Genomic DNA, 24,287 nt, shown 5'->3' with positions numbered 1-24,287 from the left:
TTATTCACAGGCACAAAGAAAGACTTGGAGACACACCAGTGGAAGTAAAATCAATACCCAATCCATCAGCTGCAGCATAGCTCAAAGGATACAATGGAAATTAGAAAAGCCACCCATAGCAAATAGCATCCCTTCTGCTCCTTCTGTGAAACTTGGGATTGCCAGATTAGTCAACTACTACTGTCAAATACGAGTCCTTTAAGAAAAATCAACTATAAAAATAGAGATGAACTGCTAGACTTGACTTGTAATTACGTCATTTAAATCTAAGAAAATCAAATGAATTCTCTCTCACTCTGAGCTAAAGGTTTCCATCATAAAACAGTCAACCACTGGCTCATTTATAACTCTGAAGAGGCCTTTTCATTGCACATCTAGTCCAACTTTCACTTCAGCAGACACACCTCCAAATCACCCTGCCTTTATCTGTGACATACTAACTCTCCAGAATTGAGACAGTTATCATATATTCTGAGCATTTATAGAAAGTACTATTTCTAAGCAACTTACTAAAGAATTTACTGGAAAAGATGGGATTTTTCCAATATAATTTTAATTAAAACAAAGCTTTTAACAAAATTAAAAAAAATTTAAAATTAAATTTTAAAATAAATTTAAAATTAAAAAATAAAAAAACAAAACAAAGATTACAGACTTTATTACAGCTATTTATTCATCATAATAAGCTGCTGTACAAGTATCTTAAAATTACACTGCTGTCAAACACATTTCACAAGCTGAGGGAACCCACAGGAAGATCAGCCTCAGCATTCCCTTAAGCTTTAATGGTTTCTAGTTATATGAACTTTGATTATAAAAGATCAAGACCTTAGATAACCAGACCAAGTACAAACAATCAAACAGACAAGAAGGCTTTAAACAAAATAAAAAAGGGGGCAGTGGGAAGGATTAGTGGTATATGTAATGCTTTTTTGACTTCTCTTGCTTACAAACATACTGCAAGATACTTATACTATCTTCATCACTGTATCAGTGCTAGCTGGAAAGAACTTATGACATTTAATAAAAAAGAAAAAGGCAGGATATAAACCTATGGAGTACTGGCACAGAGCTGTTTGTAGTTTTACAGAGAAACAGCACAAAGTAGGGTTAACAGAAAAATGGCAACTACTTGTGGCTTCAAGAACTGCTACTACACCATTCCTCTAGAGACACAGATTTCAAAAGTTATAGATAACTTAATTGGAAGTTATGACTTTCTGTGATTGTATGTCCCTGCTTCTATACACAGCTGGACTCATAGTTAATACAAACAGAAACTCAAGGTGGGAACAGATGTTCAAGTTTTTAAATAAAACTCCTCTGTAAATCAGTGGTTACAGTCCAGCATCTAAAATTAGATGAAGACTGAATACCAACTCATTAGAAACCACCACCTGCAAACAGGTTAAAACACATAAAATGAAGTTATACTTGCTAATCATTTTACCTTCAAATAATTTATCTCCTAAAACAAAGTTGTTCTGCACACGAAGTCATTGCAATACAGCTAACTAAAACCAGAAGTCAAAAAAATCAGGCATTTTTCTTATAGTAGAAACAACTATGCACGACGTAAAAAGAGATCTCAGTGAGCAAATGCAGAAATGGTGGAATTAACAACAAAAAAAATTCAGTACTTAGTTTGAATTGCTGTGTATGTTCATTACCCATAGCGTATCTTTCTTTTAATTGAGACCAGTACTTTAACAGCAACATCCTTTCTCATTAATTCCAGTTCTACTGTATTGCACCAGACACTGGATAAACAGAAGACAGTCTCAAAGAACAGCTCCCATGCCACTGTCTCAGTAAGGTCTTTTACATTAAAACATAACAACACAAATGCTTTGCTTCTGACTCCTGGCAACGAGTCTCTTATCAGACTCAAATACTTCGGAGATCAATATACTTTGGTCTCCTCCAAGGAGGCTTCTTCCAGTCCATATTCAGTAAATTGCATCAGTTTTCTTTGTTTTCCAGAACTAGTAAAGCAGCAATGAAACTGATCAGGGTATTGCACTAAGCTCACAAAACACATGTAATCCTGAGGCAAGCAGGATTCTTAAAATGATGAAAAAGACACAACCTTAAAAAAGAAAAAACAAAAAAGTATCAATTAACAAATTAGCAGAGATGATGAACCACAGCAACAAGGCCAACATAGCTAGAGTACAAGGCACACAAGTGCAACAGCGCAGCCAGCAAGCTCAGCGATAGGACAATAACACAACTGTACTTCAGACACAGGCATCTAAGACTAAAGGTTAAACTGCCCAAACAGTCTCCATGCATTCAAAAACACACCCATCCCCAGCACCCCCACCTTTTGTTCACATGCTCACGCACACAAACAAGACAGCTCCGTACTATTCCTGGGCAAAGTAACACCAAAATCTTTCTTATCTTCCAATAGAAAACAGCTTTTTATAGATACGTTCTAAAGATGTAGTAATTTAGCAAGCGATTCTCTCTTGCGGAAAAAAAAAAACAAACTGAAAAAACTAGTAACATTTCCTAATCATGTCCACTTTGCTACTAGATGATTCACTACCACTACTGAGCAACAAAGGCTGAACACCAGATCCTCAATAGGTTAAGTTTTTAATTACTATCTCTGACATACATTCACTACAAATATTGATGTGGCACAGAAAAAATACTCAGGAGCAGAAATCAGTGGCTCACACTTGTGCTCTTAAATTATTCAGCAAGTCTTCAAACTCCTGTACATAAAATTTGATGACTATCAGCTGATGAAATTAAATGGCCATCCAAAATGACAGAAGAAATAAAGACCAACCATTTCCTTTTACCATACATCAAAGTATCACTCATTTTTGAGATCCATATCATCAATGAAACATTAAAATTAGTAACAGAAAAACTCAATGTGATGAGCAAGTACTCTTTAAAAAAAGCTATTTTAAACTTCTTAGCCTAATTACAATCACTATAATAGTCACTACTGAAAGGGCACCTAGATTTTTGTAAAGGGGCTAATAAAAAAAGGGCATTCATCTCAAAGGTCTATTTATCTGCTTTTTTTACAACCATTTGAAATTTCCTACTTGCCCACAAAAATATTTCTTCCACCCTGTGTTACACATTAAGTTCTTCCACACTACTTAGACAAATACTGCATTTTAATATTTTCCCTACTACTCACCATGTTAAATAGAAACAATGCTTCAGTCCACTGTTTCATTTTAACAGTAATGTCAGCTGAGAAGACCCATATATCCTTCCTTTCTTCTCCCTCACTATGCTAGTTTGTTTCTCACATGAAATCTGAAGTGCTAATAACTTTGTACTGAAAATAAAAAAAATAAAACATGGAGTATTAAAGTAACAAGTCTTTTACAGCTGTGCACTGAAGAGCTGTAATGATAAAGAGAGCAAGGAAGGATGCCTCTGCAGCACGCTTTTTTTGGCAAAAAGGTAACCTTTTAGCTTTGCAGGTAGTTGACCGGGGAAATAAATACAGACCTCTGAGGAGTATGGTAATAGAAGGAAGATGGGGACCAAAAGGAAATAGTCTTGTCAATTTCTCTACATAAACATTTGCCAAGATAGAGTTGACCCATTTTTTTTCTTATTTTATTCTTGATGTTTTGCCCAGTTGCAACTATTTTTTTGCTAAACCCAAATCCGACCATCAGTGCCAAACACCTTTGATGTAACAGCTCAGATTGCACATCCAGATGAAGAACAAACCCAAGTTACAACACCAAGATCAAAAGGCAGCAGAAAGAAAAGATTATTGCTTAATGGTTTCATAGTTAACAGAGCACTGCACTGACATTAACTTAATTTATCCTTCATTACTTCGGAGCAACAATGAAACATTGTGCTTCTATAGTCACTTTACATCAAATTTTAACTTTTCACAAAGCAAGAGCTCTGGGGTAGGAAGTAAAGCTTTCAATGGCAAGCAGAGACTCCCCAAGCTACAGCACCAACCTGATACAGCTTTGAGGTTGGAAGCATCAGGAAAGAACTGTATAAAGAACAGGCACGGTTTCTATACAAACCATATATACTCAGGGAGCTGTGACTAATTCCATATTCTTCTGCTCTAAGATAAGATTGTTGATTTCCCAGGCTAACAACTTCCACAAGCTAACAATAGCAACATACCCTGCATCACCTCTAAAATGTAGTCTTATCTTTAATGCCTTTACCATTTCCCAGTTATCTCCGATATTTTCTAGGCCATCTGCTAACTTGCCCACCACGTGCCTCTTGTAAGCCAGGGACACCCCAATAACTGTATCTTTACAGCACTCATAACTCAACCAAATAATAGGTTTCTTTTTCCCCCTCCAAACTGCTCTCCCTAATAACCAAACAGCAGCTCAAGCAGACTGAACGTTGCCAGTTTTCTTCGTCTATATACAAACATAAGCAAGGAGAACAGACATAGCTCCAACCTAAAAATCTTGACTACCACAGATGCTAAAACAACGGCACTTCACCTGAGAGTCTGTTTGTTCAAGTATTTGGATAAAGTTTCAGGAACCGTTCACCAAAAGATCTGCATTGGCATGACTCCCAATAGCTACTTTCTCAAATTCTGGTGTGAAAGTTGTGCTTTGATTTGGACAGCCATGCTGGGGAAAGAAGGACAAGTCCGGAAGTGATATCTGAACAATAAGGTGTTTTACAGTGATCTAAAAACTAACAACTCACCAAACCATATTCTGCCATAGCCTACAGCATTACATTTTCTCCCACTTGCAACAGAAATTCTTACTGTTACCCTCACCACTGACCTCTGGAATGCAGTTTGCAAAAGTGATACTGATACAGTAAGACACCTAAACACCTCTGCACGTAGCACCACCCAATCCGCCAAATGCATGCTCTCCTGCCACTTACACAAACTAGCTCATCTTTGCCAAACGTTCTAACGCTGACACAGTTTCAAAAATCACAGCAGCAGAAAGCAGCCAGAATCTTCTACAGCACTGTGGATACAATCAACTCTGTGATTAACCATACTACAAGTATATCTTCACTCGCCACCCGCTGCAGTAACAGCATGAGCAAAAGCAGAGACAGCTTATTCACCAGTGCTGGAGCAGAGTCGTTAGCTGGCATCAGAGGGGATGGACAAAAACAAAGCCAGAAATGCCTGTGTTGAATATGCTCTCTGAAACAAGAGCTGGAGCAAGAGCTCATTAGGAGTCACCTGCAAAATGATGCACCAGCACGGTCGTGGTAGGAATTCAAGCTACACTGAAGAAAGTATTCCAAAAGTCTTCCTATGAAGCTAGCGTAATAACAGTACTTGTGGCTATGTCGTCTGCTGCTCTGTGACCTGGAGTTTGCTATGGTCAAGAGGTGGGCTTGATGAGGGGGTTTCCACAGACAGAGGTGTATTTTGAATAGCACTGGATTCCCAGGGAAAGTTTTGAAGACAAGGCTCTACCTACTCTCCCAGGGGCTGCCAATTCCATTGGGGCATAATAGGTTGCTTTGACTTTGCTCTCAGCTAAACAGATGCAGAGTCAGAAGTGCCAGAACATTTGTCTGTGGAGCGTGTGAATCAGCAGCATTCTTTTTCCTGGTGAAGCTTATTGTGTTACAAAGACCATTTCAGCTGAGGTCTTCTGAAGAAAAAGAGAGAAGCAGAAGACTTCCTCTGCTTGCCACATAACACTGAGGGGGTTGCTAACCTCAGCTCAACTCAGCAAACAGTTAATGTCAGTTAACTTATTTTTTTTTAATACATTATTTCCCTGGTTAGGACAAATTCATCTTGGCTTGGCTTCTGACAAATGATAAAAGTAATTTTTAAATATACTTTGTTACCCCCAGCCCGACATGATCTATTTCCCACCTTCCTAACATCTGATTTTGTCTTTTCCTCATGGAAATTGAATGTAATTTACCAATTACTCTTACATAAACAAGTCTGAACTTGTACACAGTGGAAGAGACTTGGACAGGCACATCTACTGAATGCTTTTGAGTACAATACCATCTTGCCTGGTTTTCAGGCAACTTTAAGCCTCTTTTCTTCTTCTGTAATAGATCTGTCATTTTAATAGAAAAGTTGTGGCCTGTACTACTCACAGCTAGACTTCAAAGACTGTTCTACACTATTACTTGCATATCAAATGTTTTCTGGATCTTACCTCTCATCTCCTTCAGCTTAGCATTGCTTGAAAGAAATCATACCTTTTTTTTTTTTCCCCCACTCGTCTTGCATCATCAAAATTATGAAATGTTCTCAAAGGCCTGCAACGTATCTTCTAAATAGCTGCATTTTGGTCTTTGCTGTAAAATGCCTTCCCCCATCTTTATGAACAAGAATGAAGGCTTTGGCTAGATTTTTTCCAAGCTCAGTCTCGCCAGTTTTCCACATAACACCCGCCACACAAAGAACCTCAGTCTCTGGCCAGCCCAGGTTTGTGAAAGGCCACATTGTACATCGCATTCGTAACTCTTCCTTCCTCCAGAACGCTGGAGGCTGAGGGCTCACGGCGGAAGGGGCAGGGATGAACCCCCCGACCGCCGGTCCCCTCCGGAGGGGCTCCCCGCCCTTCCCCACCGCCAGCCCCCGCCTGCCAGCGGACAGCGGCGGAGACCCAGCCCGCCGGCCCGGGGCGCACCCCCCGCTCCCCAGGGCCGCCCCCGCCAGGCTCCGTGGCGGCGTTCCCCTCGGGGAGCTCGCGCGACCGTGCCGTTAACGGTCCCGGCTCGGGGCGTCCCCGGCGCGCGGCAGGGAGCGGTGCGGGGAGCCCCGTCCCAGCCCCCGTGGCCGCCCGCTGCCACATCACCGCGGCGCCGGCCGCTTCTTCCTTCCCTCGGCCGCCCGCCGCCCCGCCCCGCTCCGCTCCCCCGCATGCCCACCCGCCCACAGGCGCCCCGCCGCCCGCCCGCCCGCTCACCCAGCTCGGCACCCTGTTGCTCAGCTTGACTTTCTTGCACTGGCTCTCGGGCAGCTCCATGGCAGCGGAGGGAGGGGAGAAGCGGACGCGCCTTTCCCGCGGATGCTTGCCGCGATGCTGCCGCTGCCGCCGGGGAGCGGTGCCGTGTGCGCGCCCCCGCCCGCGGTTCGGCCAAAGGTGGTGCAGGGAGGAGCCGCGGCCCGGCGGGCGGAGAACGGGAGGGGGCGGGGAGCGGGCGGGAGCCCGGCCACGCGCGTGCGCCGCGCCGTGACGCGCGCCAGGGTGGGCGGTGGGGCGGGAGGTGGCCACTTCCGCAGCGGCAGCCCGCCCCTGCTGCCCCCGCCGCGGCCCCGCCCCGCCCCCGCCGCGGCCCCGCCCCGCCCCTGCTGCCCCCGCCGCGGCCCCGCCCCGCCCCCGCCGCGGCCCCCGCCCCGCCGGCGCAGCTCGCCTGGGGCCCGCGGCGTTACACCCGGGCGGCGTTACGGAGGCAGCGGCTCGTGTGCGTGATGCTCCTCCGGGTTGCAGAGCCGGCCCGACGCGTGTGGCACTGAGGACGAACGCAGCAGCGAGAGACCGTTTGCCTGCTCCTGCTGCCGGCATTGCTCCGCTGGCGCCCGCAGCCCAGGAGCTCCCACCTCCTCCCGGTACCGCACAGCTGTGGCGCGGAGGCTGTTGCGCCCCTCAAGAAAAGTTGGGGAGGGGGCTCGAAATGGCTGTCTCATTTTTCTGTGACAGGGCAAGCCAAAGACACCGCCAAAGCAGAGCGCTCCCCCGGGGCTTTGCTGCAAAGCTTTGGCCTGGAAGTAGTGAAACTCGAGCAGCAGCAGAGTGGGCACCGGTAGCAATGTAGACATGAGTGGCTGGGAAGGCAAGGGTTGTTTCAGTTAAATCTGCCACTTTACAAGGATTTCCCCAACAAACAACTCTAATCCTGCCCATGGAATCCCAGGAAATGTCTCTTATTGTGAATTCAGAACCAGCAGTTCTTGCCTTCCTGCTTCCAGAAAGGAACTGCTTTAGCCCTCAGGTGCTAATCTTCAGGTATAGGTGATGCCGTACGAACAGGAGTTACATTTGCTGTATAAATATTAGTCCATCTACATTAGTTCAAGAAAGGAATTGCCTTAGCACTTAACTGCTAATCTTAAGGTGGACATGGTGCTGTACAAATGTGAGTTGCATTTACTGTAAAAATATTAGTCTATTTACAATCTGCCTGTACATTGATTGTTCTCTGACAGTTTAAACAGGAAATAAAAAGGCCCTCTGTGGATGTATGTTTACTCCTGCTATATCATAAAGACATCCTTCCAAAGATACAAAGGTGTTGGTTTTAAAGCATATTTTGAAATTCAGATTAAAAGCTTAAAATCCTGCAAGGTAAGATAACCCGACTGAAATCAGAAAAATAATTAGCAATGCTCTCAAGCAATTTGCAGGTCAGACAACATTAATACAATGTAACTAAGAAATACAACAATTGCAGTTATTTATTTAGGCTTGACTTGAATGAGAAGATTGTACTGCACGCTGGCCTGCAAATAACTGTTCAACAGATGGTCCCTGGCTGTATTCTGAGGGTGGAAACAGTGACAGAGTCAGGGCCTGGATTTTAATTAGCAAAATCTCTCACACAATGCTCTCCCAAGCATGGAAGGAGAACCAGCACGGCACTGTGGAAGAATGAGTTGAGGGTTTCCCCCTGCTGAATATTCAGTTATTACGGTTAACCGCACTTTGCACAACATTGTTTTATGTGGCTTAAGAATAATTCTAAATGTTAAATTCTACCGTTACTTTATTCTAACTGTATTGATATAAGTTGGTACTGTTCATTCCGCAGTCTGGGAGACAATATGGGAAGGTGGTAGATTGCAAGAGTTGTAAATTAAATCAAAAAACACAGGCAGCCCACTTAACTGTGCAAGTTACTTCTTACAGATATATTTGGCTCCCTTGGATTGGGAGCAAGACGCATTGGATTTTTTTAAATGATCTGCATAGGAGTTTTGCCTTGGTCAGCTGTTTGCCAGCAAGGAGTCCTATCCCATCATGGGATTTTTGTTGCCACCTAGTTTGTAAAGGAACTCTGTTGCATCTGATTTGAAGGTTGAGAAAACAAGGCTTTGAGCACACGTAAGTTTTAGGCAACAGTATTTAGTTTGGAAAATCACAAGAGAAGAAAATGCAGTTGTATTAATCAAAATGTTTGCACAATACTACCCAAACAGACTGAAGGCAGGGAGCTGTGTGATTCCTTCCAGAAAATATTGCAAAAAACCTGATGAATGGACCATATACTAAAGAAATCTGAAGTGTGACTGCAAATAAAGATGCTGGTGGTCAGACAGATGACATAATCTTAGAGGTAATAAGAAAAATATTTCTGAGTGGCAGTTCCTGAAACAGATCGCCTTTTATGATTACACTACCATTCTAATGTACACACACATATGCATATATAGTATAGTAAAATATTAACTATATAGTAAAGCCACACGCGTAGATGAGGTATATCAGACAATAACCAGCCTTTATGTATTTTACAGAGGCTAATGTCACAAGCATAGGTCATACTTCATCAGTTCTTGTCAAAGCTGTTTCAGTGAAAATGTAAATAAACTTTTGGTGTACAAAAGTTTGACGTGTAAGTCCATTCAGAGCTGCCCATGCATTTTCCCTCTCTAACATCTTAACCTCGTTAAACTATTAAAGAGGGAGATGAGAAGAGCTTTCTTTAATCATAGGAAGCAAATATATGTTAATTTATAAAAGATTTGGGAAAATGAATAGACTATGAATTCTTTGTAAGGTTATGTGTGAGTTCTGCATGGTATTAAGTTCCAATTCCACTTTCCTGAAATCTTTCATGATGGATTAATTTTGATATCCAAGCCAGGTGTTTTCTGAACTTCAAAAGCAAATTTCTGTGGGAGCCCTTAGTGAAATTCAAATCAATAAACAATGTCTGATGAATTGCTGTTATTTCTTAATCTGCTTCCAACCTGAGTTAAAAACTGTTCTTATGACAGCAGGTGTTCTTGCAACCCTTCAGTATGGAGCTAATGTGTTCTATGCCTATGCCCTTACTAAATGTTAAAGTCCAATACAGGAATGATGGCAGAATTGATATTATGAACTAAATCTTTGGCTATTCTGAGCCCCCAGAAAGAAGGCCACTCTAAATCTGGACGAACCACCAGGATATAGTATTCTTGAGTTGATTGTGATACTGAATATTTTTATCAAAGAGCTACTGTGTAAAATAACTATAATAAATCTGGATTTAATGTTCTTTAAGGAGCAATAAAAAAACCCCATCCACTACTGTTGTGCTTAATTTCAAAAAGGGAAATGACATAAAAATGGAGGTACTTGTTAAAAAGGAATTACTAGAATCTTTGTAGGCAGCGTGGGAACTAGTTGAAGAAACTATGTTGGATTCAGATGTGAACGTAGGGGAAAATAGGCTTTGAGCACAGATAAAGTTTTAGACAAAGCAGCCTACACCTAGTCCAGAGCCAGTTCTACATATGGACATGCTGAACAGACCAACTCAGGGAAATCCTTTCCATTCTACATAGGGATAATGCCATAGAAAATAATTCAATACTGAGTTAGCTTCTGCACAGCCAGTTATACTGTGGAATACCAATCAACCCCAAACATATAGTAAGAGTCCCAATGTGCAGGACATTATCAGAGAGATACATGGTACCATACAGTTTCAATCCCCAGTAAAATCTAAGCTACTAAGCACATTAGGAAAAAGATGAGAAGATTTCATCTTAGGATATATTTCAAAGAAATGTACGAATTTGAAGTGGAAAAATCAGTTTTTTAAAGAAAAAATGTTTACTTAACCATAATATTAAAAGACTATGATGTCTGATATTTGCTTTTTAATAGAGTTTCACCAGACAATCTGTCCCAAGATGTCAGTTGAAACAACAGAGAGCTACATCAAGCTTTAGGATCTTCAAAAATTGACAAGATTATTTTGAGTCGTTTCCAATAACATAAAAGGAATGTCTGAATTAGACTTGACTACAAACTAGATACAAAGTATTCTGTTGTTAAAGACTGACCATCTGCTTGTATATGACTGATACACAAACCTAGAAACGCTTTACCTATAAATATTGTCTTTAAGATGCATATTCTTATATTTCTAGGAAGAAAAACAGTGTTAATGAAGTATTCTCTAGAATCCACCTACTGTAGTCACTTTCAATACAATGAGAAACAGGGATGGAAATTCCTTTAATATTGGAATTGCTCCTCTGGTAAGCGTTCTGATTAAATTCTGATAGCATGTCATGGTCATGTAAAGATACACCTATTCAGTATTTTTTTTCCCCTTAAAAACTCAGGTAGTAATGCAGGCCATCTGCAGTTTTGCTTTTTTTGCCTTTTTTTTTTTTTTTTTTTTTTTGAGAAAGATATCATTTTCAATGACAGGGATACAGACTGGTGGAGCCACTCTCTACCATCACTGAGACAGATGGACAGATGCCCCAGATGGACACATCACAAGAACCAGAGGCTCCCCTATCTATTTGCCACCAGGCAGACGGAGGGGTCCTAAGTGACGGGGAGGAATGCTCAGAGCAGCAGATGAATCACCTCCCAACCTACTTCACCTTCCCAGGTACCCCTACACAATAAGCATGCAGCGCTGGAACCTGAAGGCCAGGAAAATGATGATGTGGATGAAAGCCCATCCAGGTTGGAAGAGTCCCCTGGGGAGAGTCAGTCAACCCCATGAACCATGACCAGCTCTGCTGGGAAGAAAAGAAAGGTGGTTGTCATCAGTGACTCCACTCTGACAGGAACGAAGGGCCCGATATGCCAACCGGACCCAACCCATAGGGAAGCCTGTTGCCTCCCTGGGGCCCAGGTCAGGGATGTTACTAGAAACATCCCTTGTCTGGTATGGCCCTCTGGTTGCTGCCCATTACTGGTCTTCCAAGCGGAGAATGACGAAGTCCAAATGACAAGAAGTCCGAGGATAATTGGGAGACCTCAGGGCCTTGGGGCAAGTGGCTGAGGGATCAGGAGCAGTAGTGTTTTCTTCTATCCTGCCAGCTGCAGGGAATGATGGGGCGTGTAATTGGAAGATGATACAGATGAATACATGGCTCTGGGCCTGGTGTCAATGGCTAAATTTCTTTTTTTTTTTCATCATAGGTCAGTTTACATGGCACCAGGCCTGCTGGCAGCAACGTGGTTCACCTGTTTCAAAGTGGAAAAAGTATTCTAGGTCAGGATTTAGCAGGGCTCATTGACAGAGCTTTAAACTACATTCAAAGGGGAAAAGGAATAAAACCAAGCTTGTTAGAGATGAGCCTGGGGGCAACATGCCAGGATTTGAGCTGAGATCGATAGCACAGCTGAAGTGCATCTATGCCAGTGCCTGAAGCAAGAGCAACAAATAGGAGGAGCTGGAAGCCATCGTGCAGCAGGAAGACTATGACATAACTGCCATCATAGAAGCATGGTGGGAGAACTTGGACAACTGGAGTGCTGCAATGGGTGGCTACAAACTCTTCAGAAGGGATAGGCAAGGAAGGAGAAGCAGTGGAGTAGCTCTGTATGTCAGGGAGTGTTTCGACTGCCTAGAGCTGGATGATGGTGACAGTAGGGCTGAGTGTCTATGGGTGAGAATCAGGGGAAGGACCAACAAGGCAGATATCCTGGTGGGAGTGTGTTATAGACCACCCAGCCAGGATGAAGGGGCAGGTGAAACATTCTACAAGCAGATGTGAGAAGCTGCAAAGGCAGGGGGGTGTTGACCTGCTTGAGGGCAGGAAAGGTCTGCAGAGAGGTCTGCACAGGTTGGACCGATGGGCTGAGGCCAATGAGTTTCAACCAGGAGAAGTGCCGGGTCCTGCACTTGGGTCACACCAACCCCACACAACGCTACAGGCTTGGGGCAGAGCGGCTGGAAAGCTGCCTGGTGGAAAAAACAGCCGGCTGAACATGAGCCAGCAGTGTGCCCAGGTGGCCAAGGTGGCCAATAGCATCCTGGCTTGTATCCAAAACAGGGTGGCCAGCAGGAACAGGGGAAGTGATTGTCCCCCTGTACTCAGCACTGGTGAGGCTGCACCTTGAATCCTGTGTTCACTTTTGGGCCCCTCACTGCAAGAGGGACGTAGAGGTGCTGGAGTGTGTCCAGAGAAGGGTGATGCAGCTGGTGAAGAGTCTTGAGAACAAGTCTTATGAGGAGCAGCTGAGGGAACTGGGGTTGTTTAGCCTGGAGAAGAGGAGACTCAGGGGAGGCCTTATTGCTCTCTCTAGTTACCTGAAAAGAGGTTGTAGGCAGGTGGAGGCTGGCCTCTTCTCCCAGATAACGAGTGACAGGACAAGAGGAAACAGCCTCAAGTTACGCCAGGGGAGATTTAGATTGGATATTTGGAAAAATTTCTTCCTAGAAGGGGTGGTTGAGCATTGGAACAGGCTGCCCAGGGAGGTGGTGGAATCACCATTCCTGAAGGTGTTTAAAAAAATGTGTAGATGCGGTGCTCAGGGACATGTTTTAGTGATGGACTTGGTAGCTCTGGGTTAACAGTTGGACTTGATGATCTTAAAGGTCTCTTCCAACTCTATGACTCCATGATTCTATGGGTGTAGATGCTGATGCTGCATACAGAAGTCTCATCACTGTTTTGTCAGGATTGTTTCCAGACTTTTTCTCACAGAAATCATTCTTCTTTTGACACCATTCTGGTAGGTGAGAACTTCAGGATGCCTTTTAAACAGATTAAGCATTTTGTTCAAGCTCTTCTCAAGTATTTTTCAGCACTGTAAGTAGGACCATGAAGCAATCCTTAATGGTTCTTAACCATAAATTCCTTATTCAGTGGTCTCCCATCAGAGATGCTATTTTTATTCTGCCATTAGGTTCAGGTAGTAGAAAAGATGACCGCCAAAAGCTACCTGAGATTAACAACATTAATGTGTGGATACTTCACCTGTAATGCAGCTTGGGTTGCAGACAACATACATCATCTACATACAAAATATGCAAATGCAGGAAGTTCTGTGTAACACCCATATTTAAGAAAGGTGGAGATATTTCTGGGAACCCATTCTCTGTCTTTTGCAAAAGCTTTCAAGGAATTCTTTAATATTTGGACTGATATGTATGTCCAGCATAACAATCTGGCCCAGCTGTTTAAAGAAGCCACAGAAAGGTCAGCAGAAATGCTAATAAAAACCCTGGGTGATGAGAACACCACTTGTTTTCTGACATACTGCTGAATGTTCAGCTCAGATTTCGTGTCCCACAATACTGAGGATTAGAGCTCTGTTCCCAATTATGCTGTGTTACATCTGCTGAATTTGCTCTTTAGATGGATAAACTTGCTCCATGTGCCATCAGTGTGCAGAATGAAGTGGTCTGGTTTGGCCAGCCCTAAGAGGTGATGGTTGGTGGTCACTTCCAGGTAGTACAATAGCGTTATGAGAAGCTGAACAGATGTCATACAAGGTAACAGGATACACAGCCACACTGTGTTGGCCATGGAAGGCTGCCTCTGACCAAATTCAAGAAAGGTAGATAAAAGGAGGTACTGACTAGCAGAGAGAGACAGCAAGGTAGTACATTTACTAGAACTCTGGCTTAGAAGTGCAGAGTTCAGAGAGTTCTCACTTTGTAAAGTGAAATAAAACACTATTTTAATAGCGACGGGGGTAGAGAAAAAGTGCATAGCACACAGTTTTGAAAAGTTGATCTTTATGCTCCATATTTTGCAAAAAATGCACATCTCTGGAATGTTCCAAGCTGGCATCTCAACTGCTGTAAAAGCTGTGATGACCACTAGAGGTCATTCAATGAATAAGAAATAATTCAGGCTTTCAGTTCAGTAATTTTTGTGATTTGGCATTTATTTGTTCTATTTCGTTCTTGGTCATTAGCAACATAAAGAGTTAACTTTATAAGAGAGCCAAGTACTAGATTTCTGAAGATAACTGACTGTCTATAGGTACACAGTGACTGTAGGTAGCCCTAGGTGACTACTGACATTTTCAGGAGTGCTAGTTAAGTTGACTGGGAACTAGAGAGACACCTAGAAACCTGACTACTTTGCTGCGTGCTTCTCTGTGTCTTTAGGTAATTAACACCCTTCAAAAATCTGGTCCTAATTCCAGTGTTCAAAATTTCAGAAATACTTATCTATATAAGAGATATCTATTTTCCGTGTAACTTTGTCTATTTTAAATTTAGGTACTATATAATTTCACCCTGTCTTTGGCAGATACAAGGAAGAACAGTTGTATTGTTTATTTCAACATCAGGAGCAAAACCAAGAAACTCCAGACAGAGGGACCTTGAGTGAAGCAAAACTAAAGACAGGGTAATTTTAAAGGTGTTTTCTCTATTCCTATTAAAGTCTTTGTTCAACATTTGGAGAAAACTAACTTTTTTCTCTTTTTCCACATCTCTGGATGTGACATTACATGGGGAAAATATCTTGTGGCAAACCTGTAAATAAACCAAATCTGGTGGGATGTCTGGATAAGGAATAAGGGATAAGGAATGGGAAGAAGACGGGTATCAGGCAGGAAGATAGGATGGTGCTTAGAGAAGAAAACTGGGAGAAGGACGAGCAGTTACAGCTCCTGTCAGGTGAGCAAAAGATGAAGCAGAGATATGCAACAGTTCTTACCCTAAAGCCAAAGAAGGACCGTCTCTTCTTAGCTATGATCATAGTAGGAGAGGCAGGCTGAGAAAGAAAGCAAATGTGAACTAGTAGTTTGTTTTCTTAGGGATGAGGACACACAGAGAGGACTTTCACACTTGTCAACAGTCCCTGGACATAATGTCCTTAGGACTGTTTTTGCCAAATCACAGCTGTTGAAAAGGAAGTTCCTTCCAAGACTAAATGGTTTTCAACATTTTCAATAAAGTAAATATATTGTACATAAAGATTTGCAAAGTAATTTCTAATGTCACTGTGCTATTGAATTGCTTTCTCACCTGCTACAAGTATTTTACCACTGTCTGCTACTCACTACATACATCATTTAGCTTAATAATAGTTTTTGTCGTTAGAACATAAAAAAAATTTCTTTAATGAGGAAAGCTCTCAGAAATATTTGTAATACAATTTCTGCTTCAGTCATTTGATTTGTTGCAAATGGAAAGTGAGCCATTAGAGTGCTTTTCAATAATTTATTGCTTTCACCATGCAAATCCACCTCCTAAGAATAACACATTTAGGAGAAAAATATCTATCTCATCTTGAAAATAGTTTTGTACTGCTAAATAGAGGACTCCATCACAAGCATACCCACCTGTTGGAAACAACTGTAGCAAACTTACTATCTGTTTGCCAATGCAACCATGGCACATTTTGAGAACCTAACTGATGTTTACCCCCAGAATTATTTCTGCTAAAGAATTTTTTCAGAAAAGTTATTTTAGTTGTCTTTAGCAGCTTTGGCAAATACACATTAATTTCAAGATCTATTTATTTCTAAACAGAAATAGCAAATTCCAAGACAATTCATAAATAGAATGTTGCCCACAAGAACCTTAGAAGATGGAAGAAACATTCTGTATGGAGGTATTACAAGTGTTGTACACATGGATACTAAAAGATAGCTTAGTGAGTTGCCACAAAATCACTAAACTTTGAAAGGTAGCTTCATAAGAATCACCACTGAAAAAGTGCATAAAAGGTTTCCAGAAGAGTACGGTCTGCTTGTTAGAAACCGGGACAAGGATCATAAAAAGTATAATGGAAAGGAAAAAGTAATTTATACGTTACACCTCCATTATTTGTTGTTCAGTATCAGACCCTTTGACGTAAGTTTTGGAGGACTACCCAGACTACTAAGGCCAGATAAATGCTAACTATCCTTGAAAAATGAGTACTTTAAGTAGGTCTGCAAAATTACTACTTGACTTGCCATTCTGTGTTTCAATTTCCCATTCTGTAACATATGAATAGTCTTCTTACTGTAGGTATTTAATTTGAGGAAAATGCTTTGAAACCAAAGACTTCTTATATACCCTAAATATTACTATGTCATATACATTAAATACAGTTATTCTATCATGGTGGCATTTACTAGTATAGAATTATAAAATGTATTTTGGTGGAGAACACCTAAGGGCGAAAGTTAACAGAGACTCAAAACACATTTCTAGTTCAGTTCATAAGGTGCTTAAATCCAGCAACTCAAGAACAGGGATAACTCTCTTTTAATCTAAAATATTTAATCAAACTTCAGACATTTCCCTAAAGGTTAAAAATATGGAAGTATTTGCCAGATGTGCAAGTCTGAAGCAACTTTAACAGAAAGACTTTCTTCAAGACATCTCTAAGGAACTTAGGATTCATATTTTCCCAGAATAACTGCTTCAGTCCCCATGGGATGCATTACCAACCAGAGCTGTTGCAAGCTGTCTTGGTGCTACCTCACAACCAGAGCTGGTCACTTCCTGTGTCCCCTCTTCTGGTTAAAGGTGGCAGCAGCAGTTGGTTGGTTAGTTAACTAACAGCTAACTTAGTCCCCAAGGAGCACTTTCTCACCCCAGTGCCTTGGACAGATGCTTGTTCTCAGCCTGACTTTACTGTGGCTTTGGTCAGAGCGATTCAGAGAACAGTGTGAAACGTTTGTAGTCAGATCTCTTACTAACTTAAGTTAGAACAGATGATTAGTGTACTTAATCAGATCAAAAGGAGCTGAAAGTTTCAGCCCTTTTTAAGAGGCTTTCAGCCCAGTAGCTAACAGGATCAATCTCTAAATGCTAGAGCAATGATTTATTTCCTTTTATTCTTTTTGATGTCTGAGAACAATACTCTTTGCTATGCTGGAAAACACAACAGCAAAACTGAAACAGGAGAAAAACAAGAAAAAAAATGTCGTAAGCTTAACTTTTCTTTCCTGTGGGCACAGTCAATTTTGGTCAGACTCATTTATCTAGTCATCTTGAGTCCTCTCTGTCTCCTCAAAAATTCTCTCTTATGACTATAAACAATGTAATAAATGGAAGAGTTTTATAAATGTCTCTGCAACACAGACCTCTCAATTTGCAATCTCATTGGAGTAATCTTTTGAATGACTAGAGGTCCCTAACCATAGAGCTAAATGAAATCACAAGGGTCACCCCTGGAAAAAGGCCTGGAATTATTGTTACTGTCTGAAAAAGATTGTACTATCTCTTGGGAAAACTTTTCAGTGAGGAGACCAGGTGGGATTACAGCCAGAATCTGACATTCCATTCAGTGAGACAGCGGATAATGTTTCCAGGCTGCAGTAAAGCTTCAATTTTGAATTGGGGGAAGAAATCCTGAAAAACACAGCCCCAAGAATGATCTCTTGGAGGCATTCAGAACAGGACATCCTGAAGCTGGAGAAGAATGAAAAGAGCTTCTTTCATCACCATGTGAAGGAAGGAGAGAGAAAAGGAAGCAAAGAAACTAGGAGAGAAGCTACGTATCTGGCAGGAAAGTTTTTCTGAAATGTCAGGCTGTAAAATATCTCACTAAGAATGAATTGTTCCCTCATGAGCACTGTAAGCATGTGTTCTTATCATGAATCTTTCTTTGTTGTAATATCTTTCTGCCGTAAACACTTCTAATCATATCAGGCTTCCTCCCCAGTATCAAATGTTTCACTTTATATAGAATCCAATCAGATAAATTGGATGAATGTTAAACATTGTTATGAATATAGTGTGTCTATGTGGAACACATTTGTACTCCTCTATCAGTTACAAGGATTTGAGTAATCTGATTATGAACTGTGTTTATCTCGGGCTTAAAACGTTGATTGTAAAGCCATATGTCATTCCTCTACCTGCACTTTGAAGCAGAATTCCAAGGAAAGTTGTCATGAGATTGTAAAGTTTTGACTATTATTTTTTGGACAAGGAGATGCTTGTATTACAACACGCCCTTCCTGGTATGTAGCAGGAGAAAAGGATGGGGCATTTAAGCTACAGGTCACCTGGATGCATAAGGTAATGGCAAAGATAAAGAAGTCTTGTGGAACAGGGGCTGAGGACTTACAAAATAATAACTAACCTACGTGGGCATTTTCACCCAACACAGGTAGAGCAATTGCAGGAAGGAGTCCTGTCACATTGAACTAGATTTCTAGTAATTTCAAAGAAAAAAGTGCATTGCATTTAGATACTGTTTTCTAACGAATAAATCTGCTACTTTAGAAGTAAAGACAGATCATATTTCAGTCCTTTTGCTGCTCACTAAGTCTTTGCCTTCACACCTATGTACGCCCAAAGAACTAAAGCAGAGCTCAAAATATCCATGCAAATTGAATCCTTCTTTAAAGTGTGTTTCAACAACAAAGAGCCCAAAGAGGCAACAACAGGCACAGGAGTCAGTTTGTTGAACTGCATGTTCAGTTTCAGAAGGGAGCATTAAAGTTTGCACCTCACAATACAAACACAAATTAAGCACCTGGAGTCTCTTCAGACTGGATGAAATCAGACTCCAGATGCTTAACACATAGCAGGCCCAGTGAGCAAACAGCACAATCTGGTAAGTGTCCAAGGGGCAGACTGACCTGGTTTGTGGCAGCATTAACTCATGTACTACACTGTATTTAATTTGCCCATGACAGATGTGGCTGCAGTTTGTTTGGTGTTTCTAAAACTATAAAGGTTATGTCTGTATATGGCCTTTAAAATCCATGGTTTAATATGTATACATTTACATGTAAATTCACCAAAAGACTCAAGTAACATTCAACACAATGCCTAATAATAATTACAGTAACCTTAGGAGATTTATTATTGTGATGAATAATTTTTCATATTAACATTATTACTCACAGTTGGATTGTAATGATATAAAATACAGCCATGCAGGAAAAAGAGTATTTCAACAGTGTGCTTTTGTTCTCTAGAAAATTGTGCTGCAGAATCATCTTTCAAGATGTTAGGAGAGAATGAAAAATAAAGCTCACAGTGTTTTGAAAAAAGAGAACATTTGAATAGGAAGGGCAAAGAAGCAGAACAGAAGAAGTTAGAATCGGTAGAAAACAAAGAGAGCTTTGAATTTGTAAAGCAAGGTGTACCTCTGGCAGAATCATCACTGTATTCATATCCAAATTTCCTGTTCTACAAAGCTCCTATTTCAATCTTCTATTAGTCTGGAAATCAAAGCAGATGATCACGATGAAATTATTTGAAATGCAGGCATTCATATAGAGATGTCATTCATATAGTCATCCTTTCAAGAAAAATGTTCATTCCGAGTAAATTTTAGAGACAAACATCAGTGCTCCGTAAACATCATTGCAACACTTCCATTGTATATATGGTCACTGATGATTTAGGGTAATAAACACCATGGTTGTTCTGACTAGAAAAAATGGTTACATCTAGGTTTAGCTTACCACACGTAAACACGATCTATATTCCACAATCAGCAGTCAGTCAAGAGTGCTACCTAAATTCAGTCTGCAGTACAGAGAGGAAAAAGCTTGAGGATTAGCCAGTTAAGTTCTAAATTAAGTTCTAAGTATCTACGTAGAGCTTTAACTCCAATAACTTACCTAATTACATTGACTACCTTGAGGTAAGACAGCTTTATACTCCCTCTCTGGAGTATAAAGGAGCTGGGCAGTGGAGCAGAGTGAGGAGCATGGTTTTCTTACTAGAACAAGGTGGAATATTGCCAAAGGACTATTTTATCCATATTTCAACAAACCTTTTTTCTTTTTTCTTTTTCCTTTTTTTTTCTTTTTTCTTTTTTCATTTTCTTTCTTTCTTTCTTTTCTTTTCTTTTCTTTCTTTTCTTTCTTTTTTAACCCAAGGGACCAGCGGGTAAGGGGAGGTTGTCATGTAGAATTTTGTCACAGAAAGGTAACCTGCAATGATTAGGGGAAGGGTCATAATGGGAAATACACTTATCCCTTGTTACTATTTATGATATAAAACTTCTCCAATTAACCAAAAATACAGCACAGACAGAGATGAAAATTAAGTTCCTTCTAAATTAATAATTTTAATTTTTTCTGAATAAGTTTTTCTTTATCCTCTAGAGCATCTTCACGGCTTTATTAAAATACTTTGATTTACGGATAGTATCTTCACAAGCAAACTCATTAGACTTTGTTTCAACTCACATTGATTTTCATCCCTCAGCCTGGTAAAGTTGTTACTTGACTTCATCCAGAACATGATTTCAAAGCTGTACATGAACAGCTGGCTACCTGCTGTGAGGGTAGGTTCATGTGATCCTGAGCCTTTGTGTTTAGTCCCTTTGATCCAGTTAAACTGACCCATACCATAAAATTACTTCATTTCTTGCTGCCACTCACCTTCACCTTGCCTCATGTGCCTGGAACCACCTACCTGCATTCTAAATATTTGCCTATGCTATAGTTTTTCAACAGAGTTATAGTGACCAGTCCCCAGTGTGTGTAGACAGCAGAAGTTATTGTTTCAGACTCTGGTTTTAGCTACTGGCTGTTCTCTTCTGATTTTTTTCTGTTTTGGTTTGGCAGAGCTAAAAATGAATGAGGGGGGCTTTGTGGAACTTGTCATTATGGCACTCAGTGAAAATTGCACCAGATGAAAGCCTAGAGCAACTACTGTGCGAAACCACATCAAGAACCACTCTGTGTATATTTACACAGCAGCCTATAAAATTTTATTCTGATCTGACATATGAGTGCGTCCTTCATAATCTTCCTGTGTAATTTGAAATTGTAGAAGTACAGTTTAATGTATCTTTTTTAGCCCAGAGAACACATTCTTCTCACAGAATTTTGTAAGTTTCTTTGGAAATTTTCCTGAGATATAACTAAGTAGGGATGGGCTAACCTGCCAAAAACAGAAGAAAATTAAAAAATAGAAAGCCAAGATAAGCAACTTAACACACTTGTCTTTTAAACAATCTGTGTCTGTTTGTGTATATTGGGAAAGTGTAGAACCTGAACCTTTGTATTAAACCAAACTATAAAAACAGTTGTTTCTTCTCTACAGATACTGTGTTCTTAGAAGGGTCAAGGTACAATGCTGGCTGCCAAATCTTTCATACAGAAGAACAATTTGTTCGACATGTAGAACACAAACAAACTTCTCACAGACTTTCCCCTGCACTTTAACAATGCAAGCTTTTCATGTTATTTACTCAAAGATGTTATTGAGGTCCAGCAGGTGGTTTTCCATGGCTTCACACTGCCTAACAGTCACAGAATTCTAGAAAAAGAGCAACCATCTTGTTCTGAGCTGACACAGTGATATCTTTTGACTGAAGGAAAACATGGCATCAACAGTCCCCATATAAAGTAACTCAAGCACACTCCTCCACACTTGTCAGAATCTATACAGTTTGGCAGATTTGGATAATTTGCTTTGCTCCTCACTTCAGCCTCACCCTTTCCATCCAAGACTGCAATTTTCAGGCCACCGGCTTGAAAGGCTCCGTTGTAGACCTAACATTTATAGCAACCCTTGTGATATATCTAGACAAGACAGGCCTCTCCTCAGAATCTGTAATCTCTCACTTCAGAGCTCATATTTGAAGCCCTTGATTCATTGTGGTTTAAAACAACTTTAAAGCCAAATGCACTCTTTGGCAATAAGGCAACCCACAGGCTTCTGGCCCTTTTGATCAATCTATCTGCTGCCTGGGAAAGCAGAGGCTGTCCTCCACCTTAATAAGCATGTCCCTGAAATAGCAGGCACAGTACACGTTGACCACCTATTTACATTTCAGGAGGACATCAACCGAAATAAACCCCAACAACCAGGAGACATTGTTTTCAAAGACACAGAATAAGCTACTGCATCTCCTTGAATACCCCTGTTAAAAAAGGAAGGCATTAGACCAGGAGATGCTCTGGCTTCAGGAGAAACAGCTCCAAAGTATCTGTAGCCAAGTCCTTGTACTATAAGTGTTAAGAGGGTAAGACAGACAAATATGAGAAAGTCAGAACCTAGTGGGAAGTATTAAGGCCTTCCATATTTCCAGATTAATGGTCAATCTTTATAAAGCCATGGTTTACAGGAAGTCTACCTTGAAGTGCTTTCTTTACTAAGAAAGAATCAGATCTCTCTGAAGTCATTACTGGGAATGCTAAATGTATTCACTTACAGTGGATACTGCAAAGAAAAATCCAGTTGCCTGTGCAAGGAGCAGGAGTTCAGATTCCTTCTTGAAATTTTTGCAGTTCTCCTTCATGATACCTTTCTACAGCAGAAGGCAAACAATGAAATTATTATTTCACCCTCGAATGGTATTTTTTAAGCAAGTTTGACATGGATGTTGTAAGGATCTAAATGACACGTCTTGTTTTTCACATTGAAATAAAGGATATGAGGATGATAGTTTCAGATGCCTTAGAGATTTCAGCTCTGCAGTGCTCTGCCAACAAGGAAAAATTCAATTTTAAGTATCTATTATGCAGCAGGTTTTGTACCATTCCTGATGGGAATAGCCCGACCTTTGTTTTTGCTTGTGCCCTTTGCAAGTTCTGACAACATTCTCCAGAATGCTGGTCAGTCAGAATACTGAGCTGTTGATGCATCTTCTCCTGTTTTGGTGTATGTACAGGAAAAAAGATCATGTGTTAATTAGGAAGTATATCTGAGCTGGTCAAGATAATACAAACAACTGAAAAAAAGTATCACTTTTTAGGAACATAGCATATGATAGAGAAGAATAATTCAAACTAAACTGATTAGTAATTGTTACGAAAAATCACAGTGACTTCTAGTAACAAAGACAAGGGAAAACAGGCATTTCAGCAATTAAATGAGATAGTTACAATGAGGCTCCTCCTTTTATTTCCTAGTTTAGATACAACCCCTGTGGATTTGCTGACCATTAGGCAGACAGCCAAATGAGTCATGTATAGTTGTTGCTTTAAGCACCCCAGTTCTGCTCCTAATAGCTCAGTATGCCTGACCATGCTTATTTTTGGTATGACAAAATTTTTCAAAATTTGTTACTTTGCTTGAAATGGTGAACTGAAAAGCAGAGGGTTAGTTAATTAAGTGAACGAGGCAAGTATTGAATCATATTACTAAAGATTAGAAAATGGAGTATGGGGAGAGAAGAGGAAGTAACCAAGTAAACTACACCCTATTAAACTGACTTCAATAATATGCAAGATTTTAAAACACACAGCATAGGAAAGAACAATTAACATATCAAGCTAAATAGAAATTTGAAACACTGAAGAGTAAAAAATTATTTTATGTGAAGCAGACTATGTAAGATCTACCTAGTTGTCTTTTTTTTGAGATAAAACCAACTCCTTTTTCTAGTTAAAATAAGCCAAATAAGCCTATTTTTTATGTACCTCATTAAGCCATTCTTACAATAGCCCATCAAAAATTAGCCCACAATTGGAAAAAGGCTTCACCATGAGAGAAAATAAGAATTTAGAGGTAGG

At 40.7% G+C, this 24,287-nt stretch overlaps 1 protein-coding gene across 3 annotated transcripts in view; it reads right to left on the bottom strand.

The window, feature by feature from the left end:
* Positions 1-15,617, bottom strand: part of PAPSS1 (3'-phosphoadenosine 5'-phosphosulfate synthase 1) — a 56,499-nt gene extending 40,882 nt beyond the window's left edge. For 2 of the 3 annotated variants that reach the window (XM_040598063.1, XM_040598081.1), the window contains exon 1: positions 6,900-7,117. In XM_040598063.1, coding sequence (XP_040453997.1) covers positions 6,900-6,959 — 60 coding nt within the window. In that variant the 5' untranslated portion in view covers positions 6,960-7,117. Of the gene's footprint in view, positions 1-6,899; positions 7,118-15,571 lie in introns of those variants that run through there. The other variant, XM_040598072.1, reaches the window with a different exon arrangement.
* Between the last annotated feature and the right edge of the window lie 8,670 nt (positions 15,618-24,287).

This window comes from Falco naumanni, chromosome 1 (genome assembly GCF_017639655.2).
Source record: "Falco naumanni isolate bFalNau1 chromosome 1, bFalNau1.pat, whole genome shotgun sequence".
NCBI lineage: Eukaryota > Metazoa > Chordata > Aves > Falconiformes > Falconidae > Falco > Falco naumanni.
The sequence above is the reverse complement of the archived record's forward strand: the minus strand, read 5'-3'. Positions and strand labels throughout refer to the sequence as shown.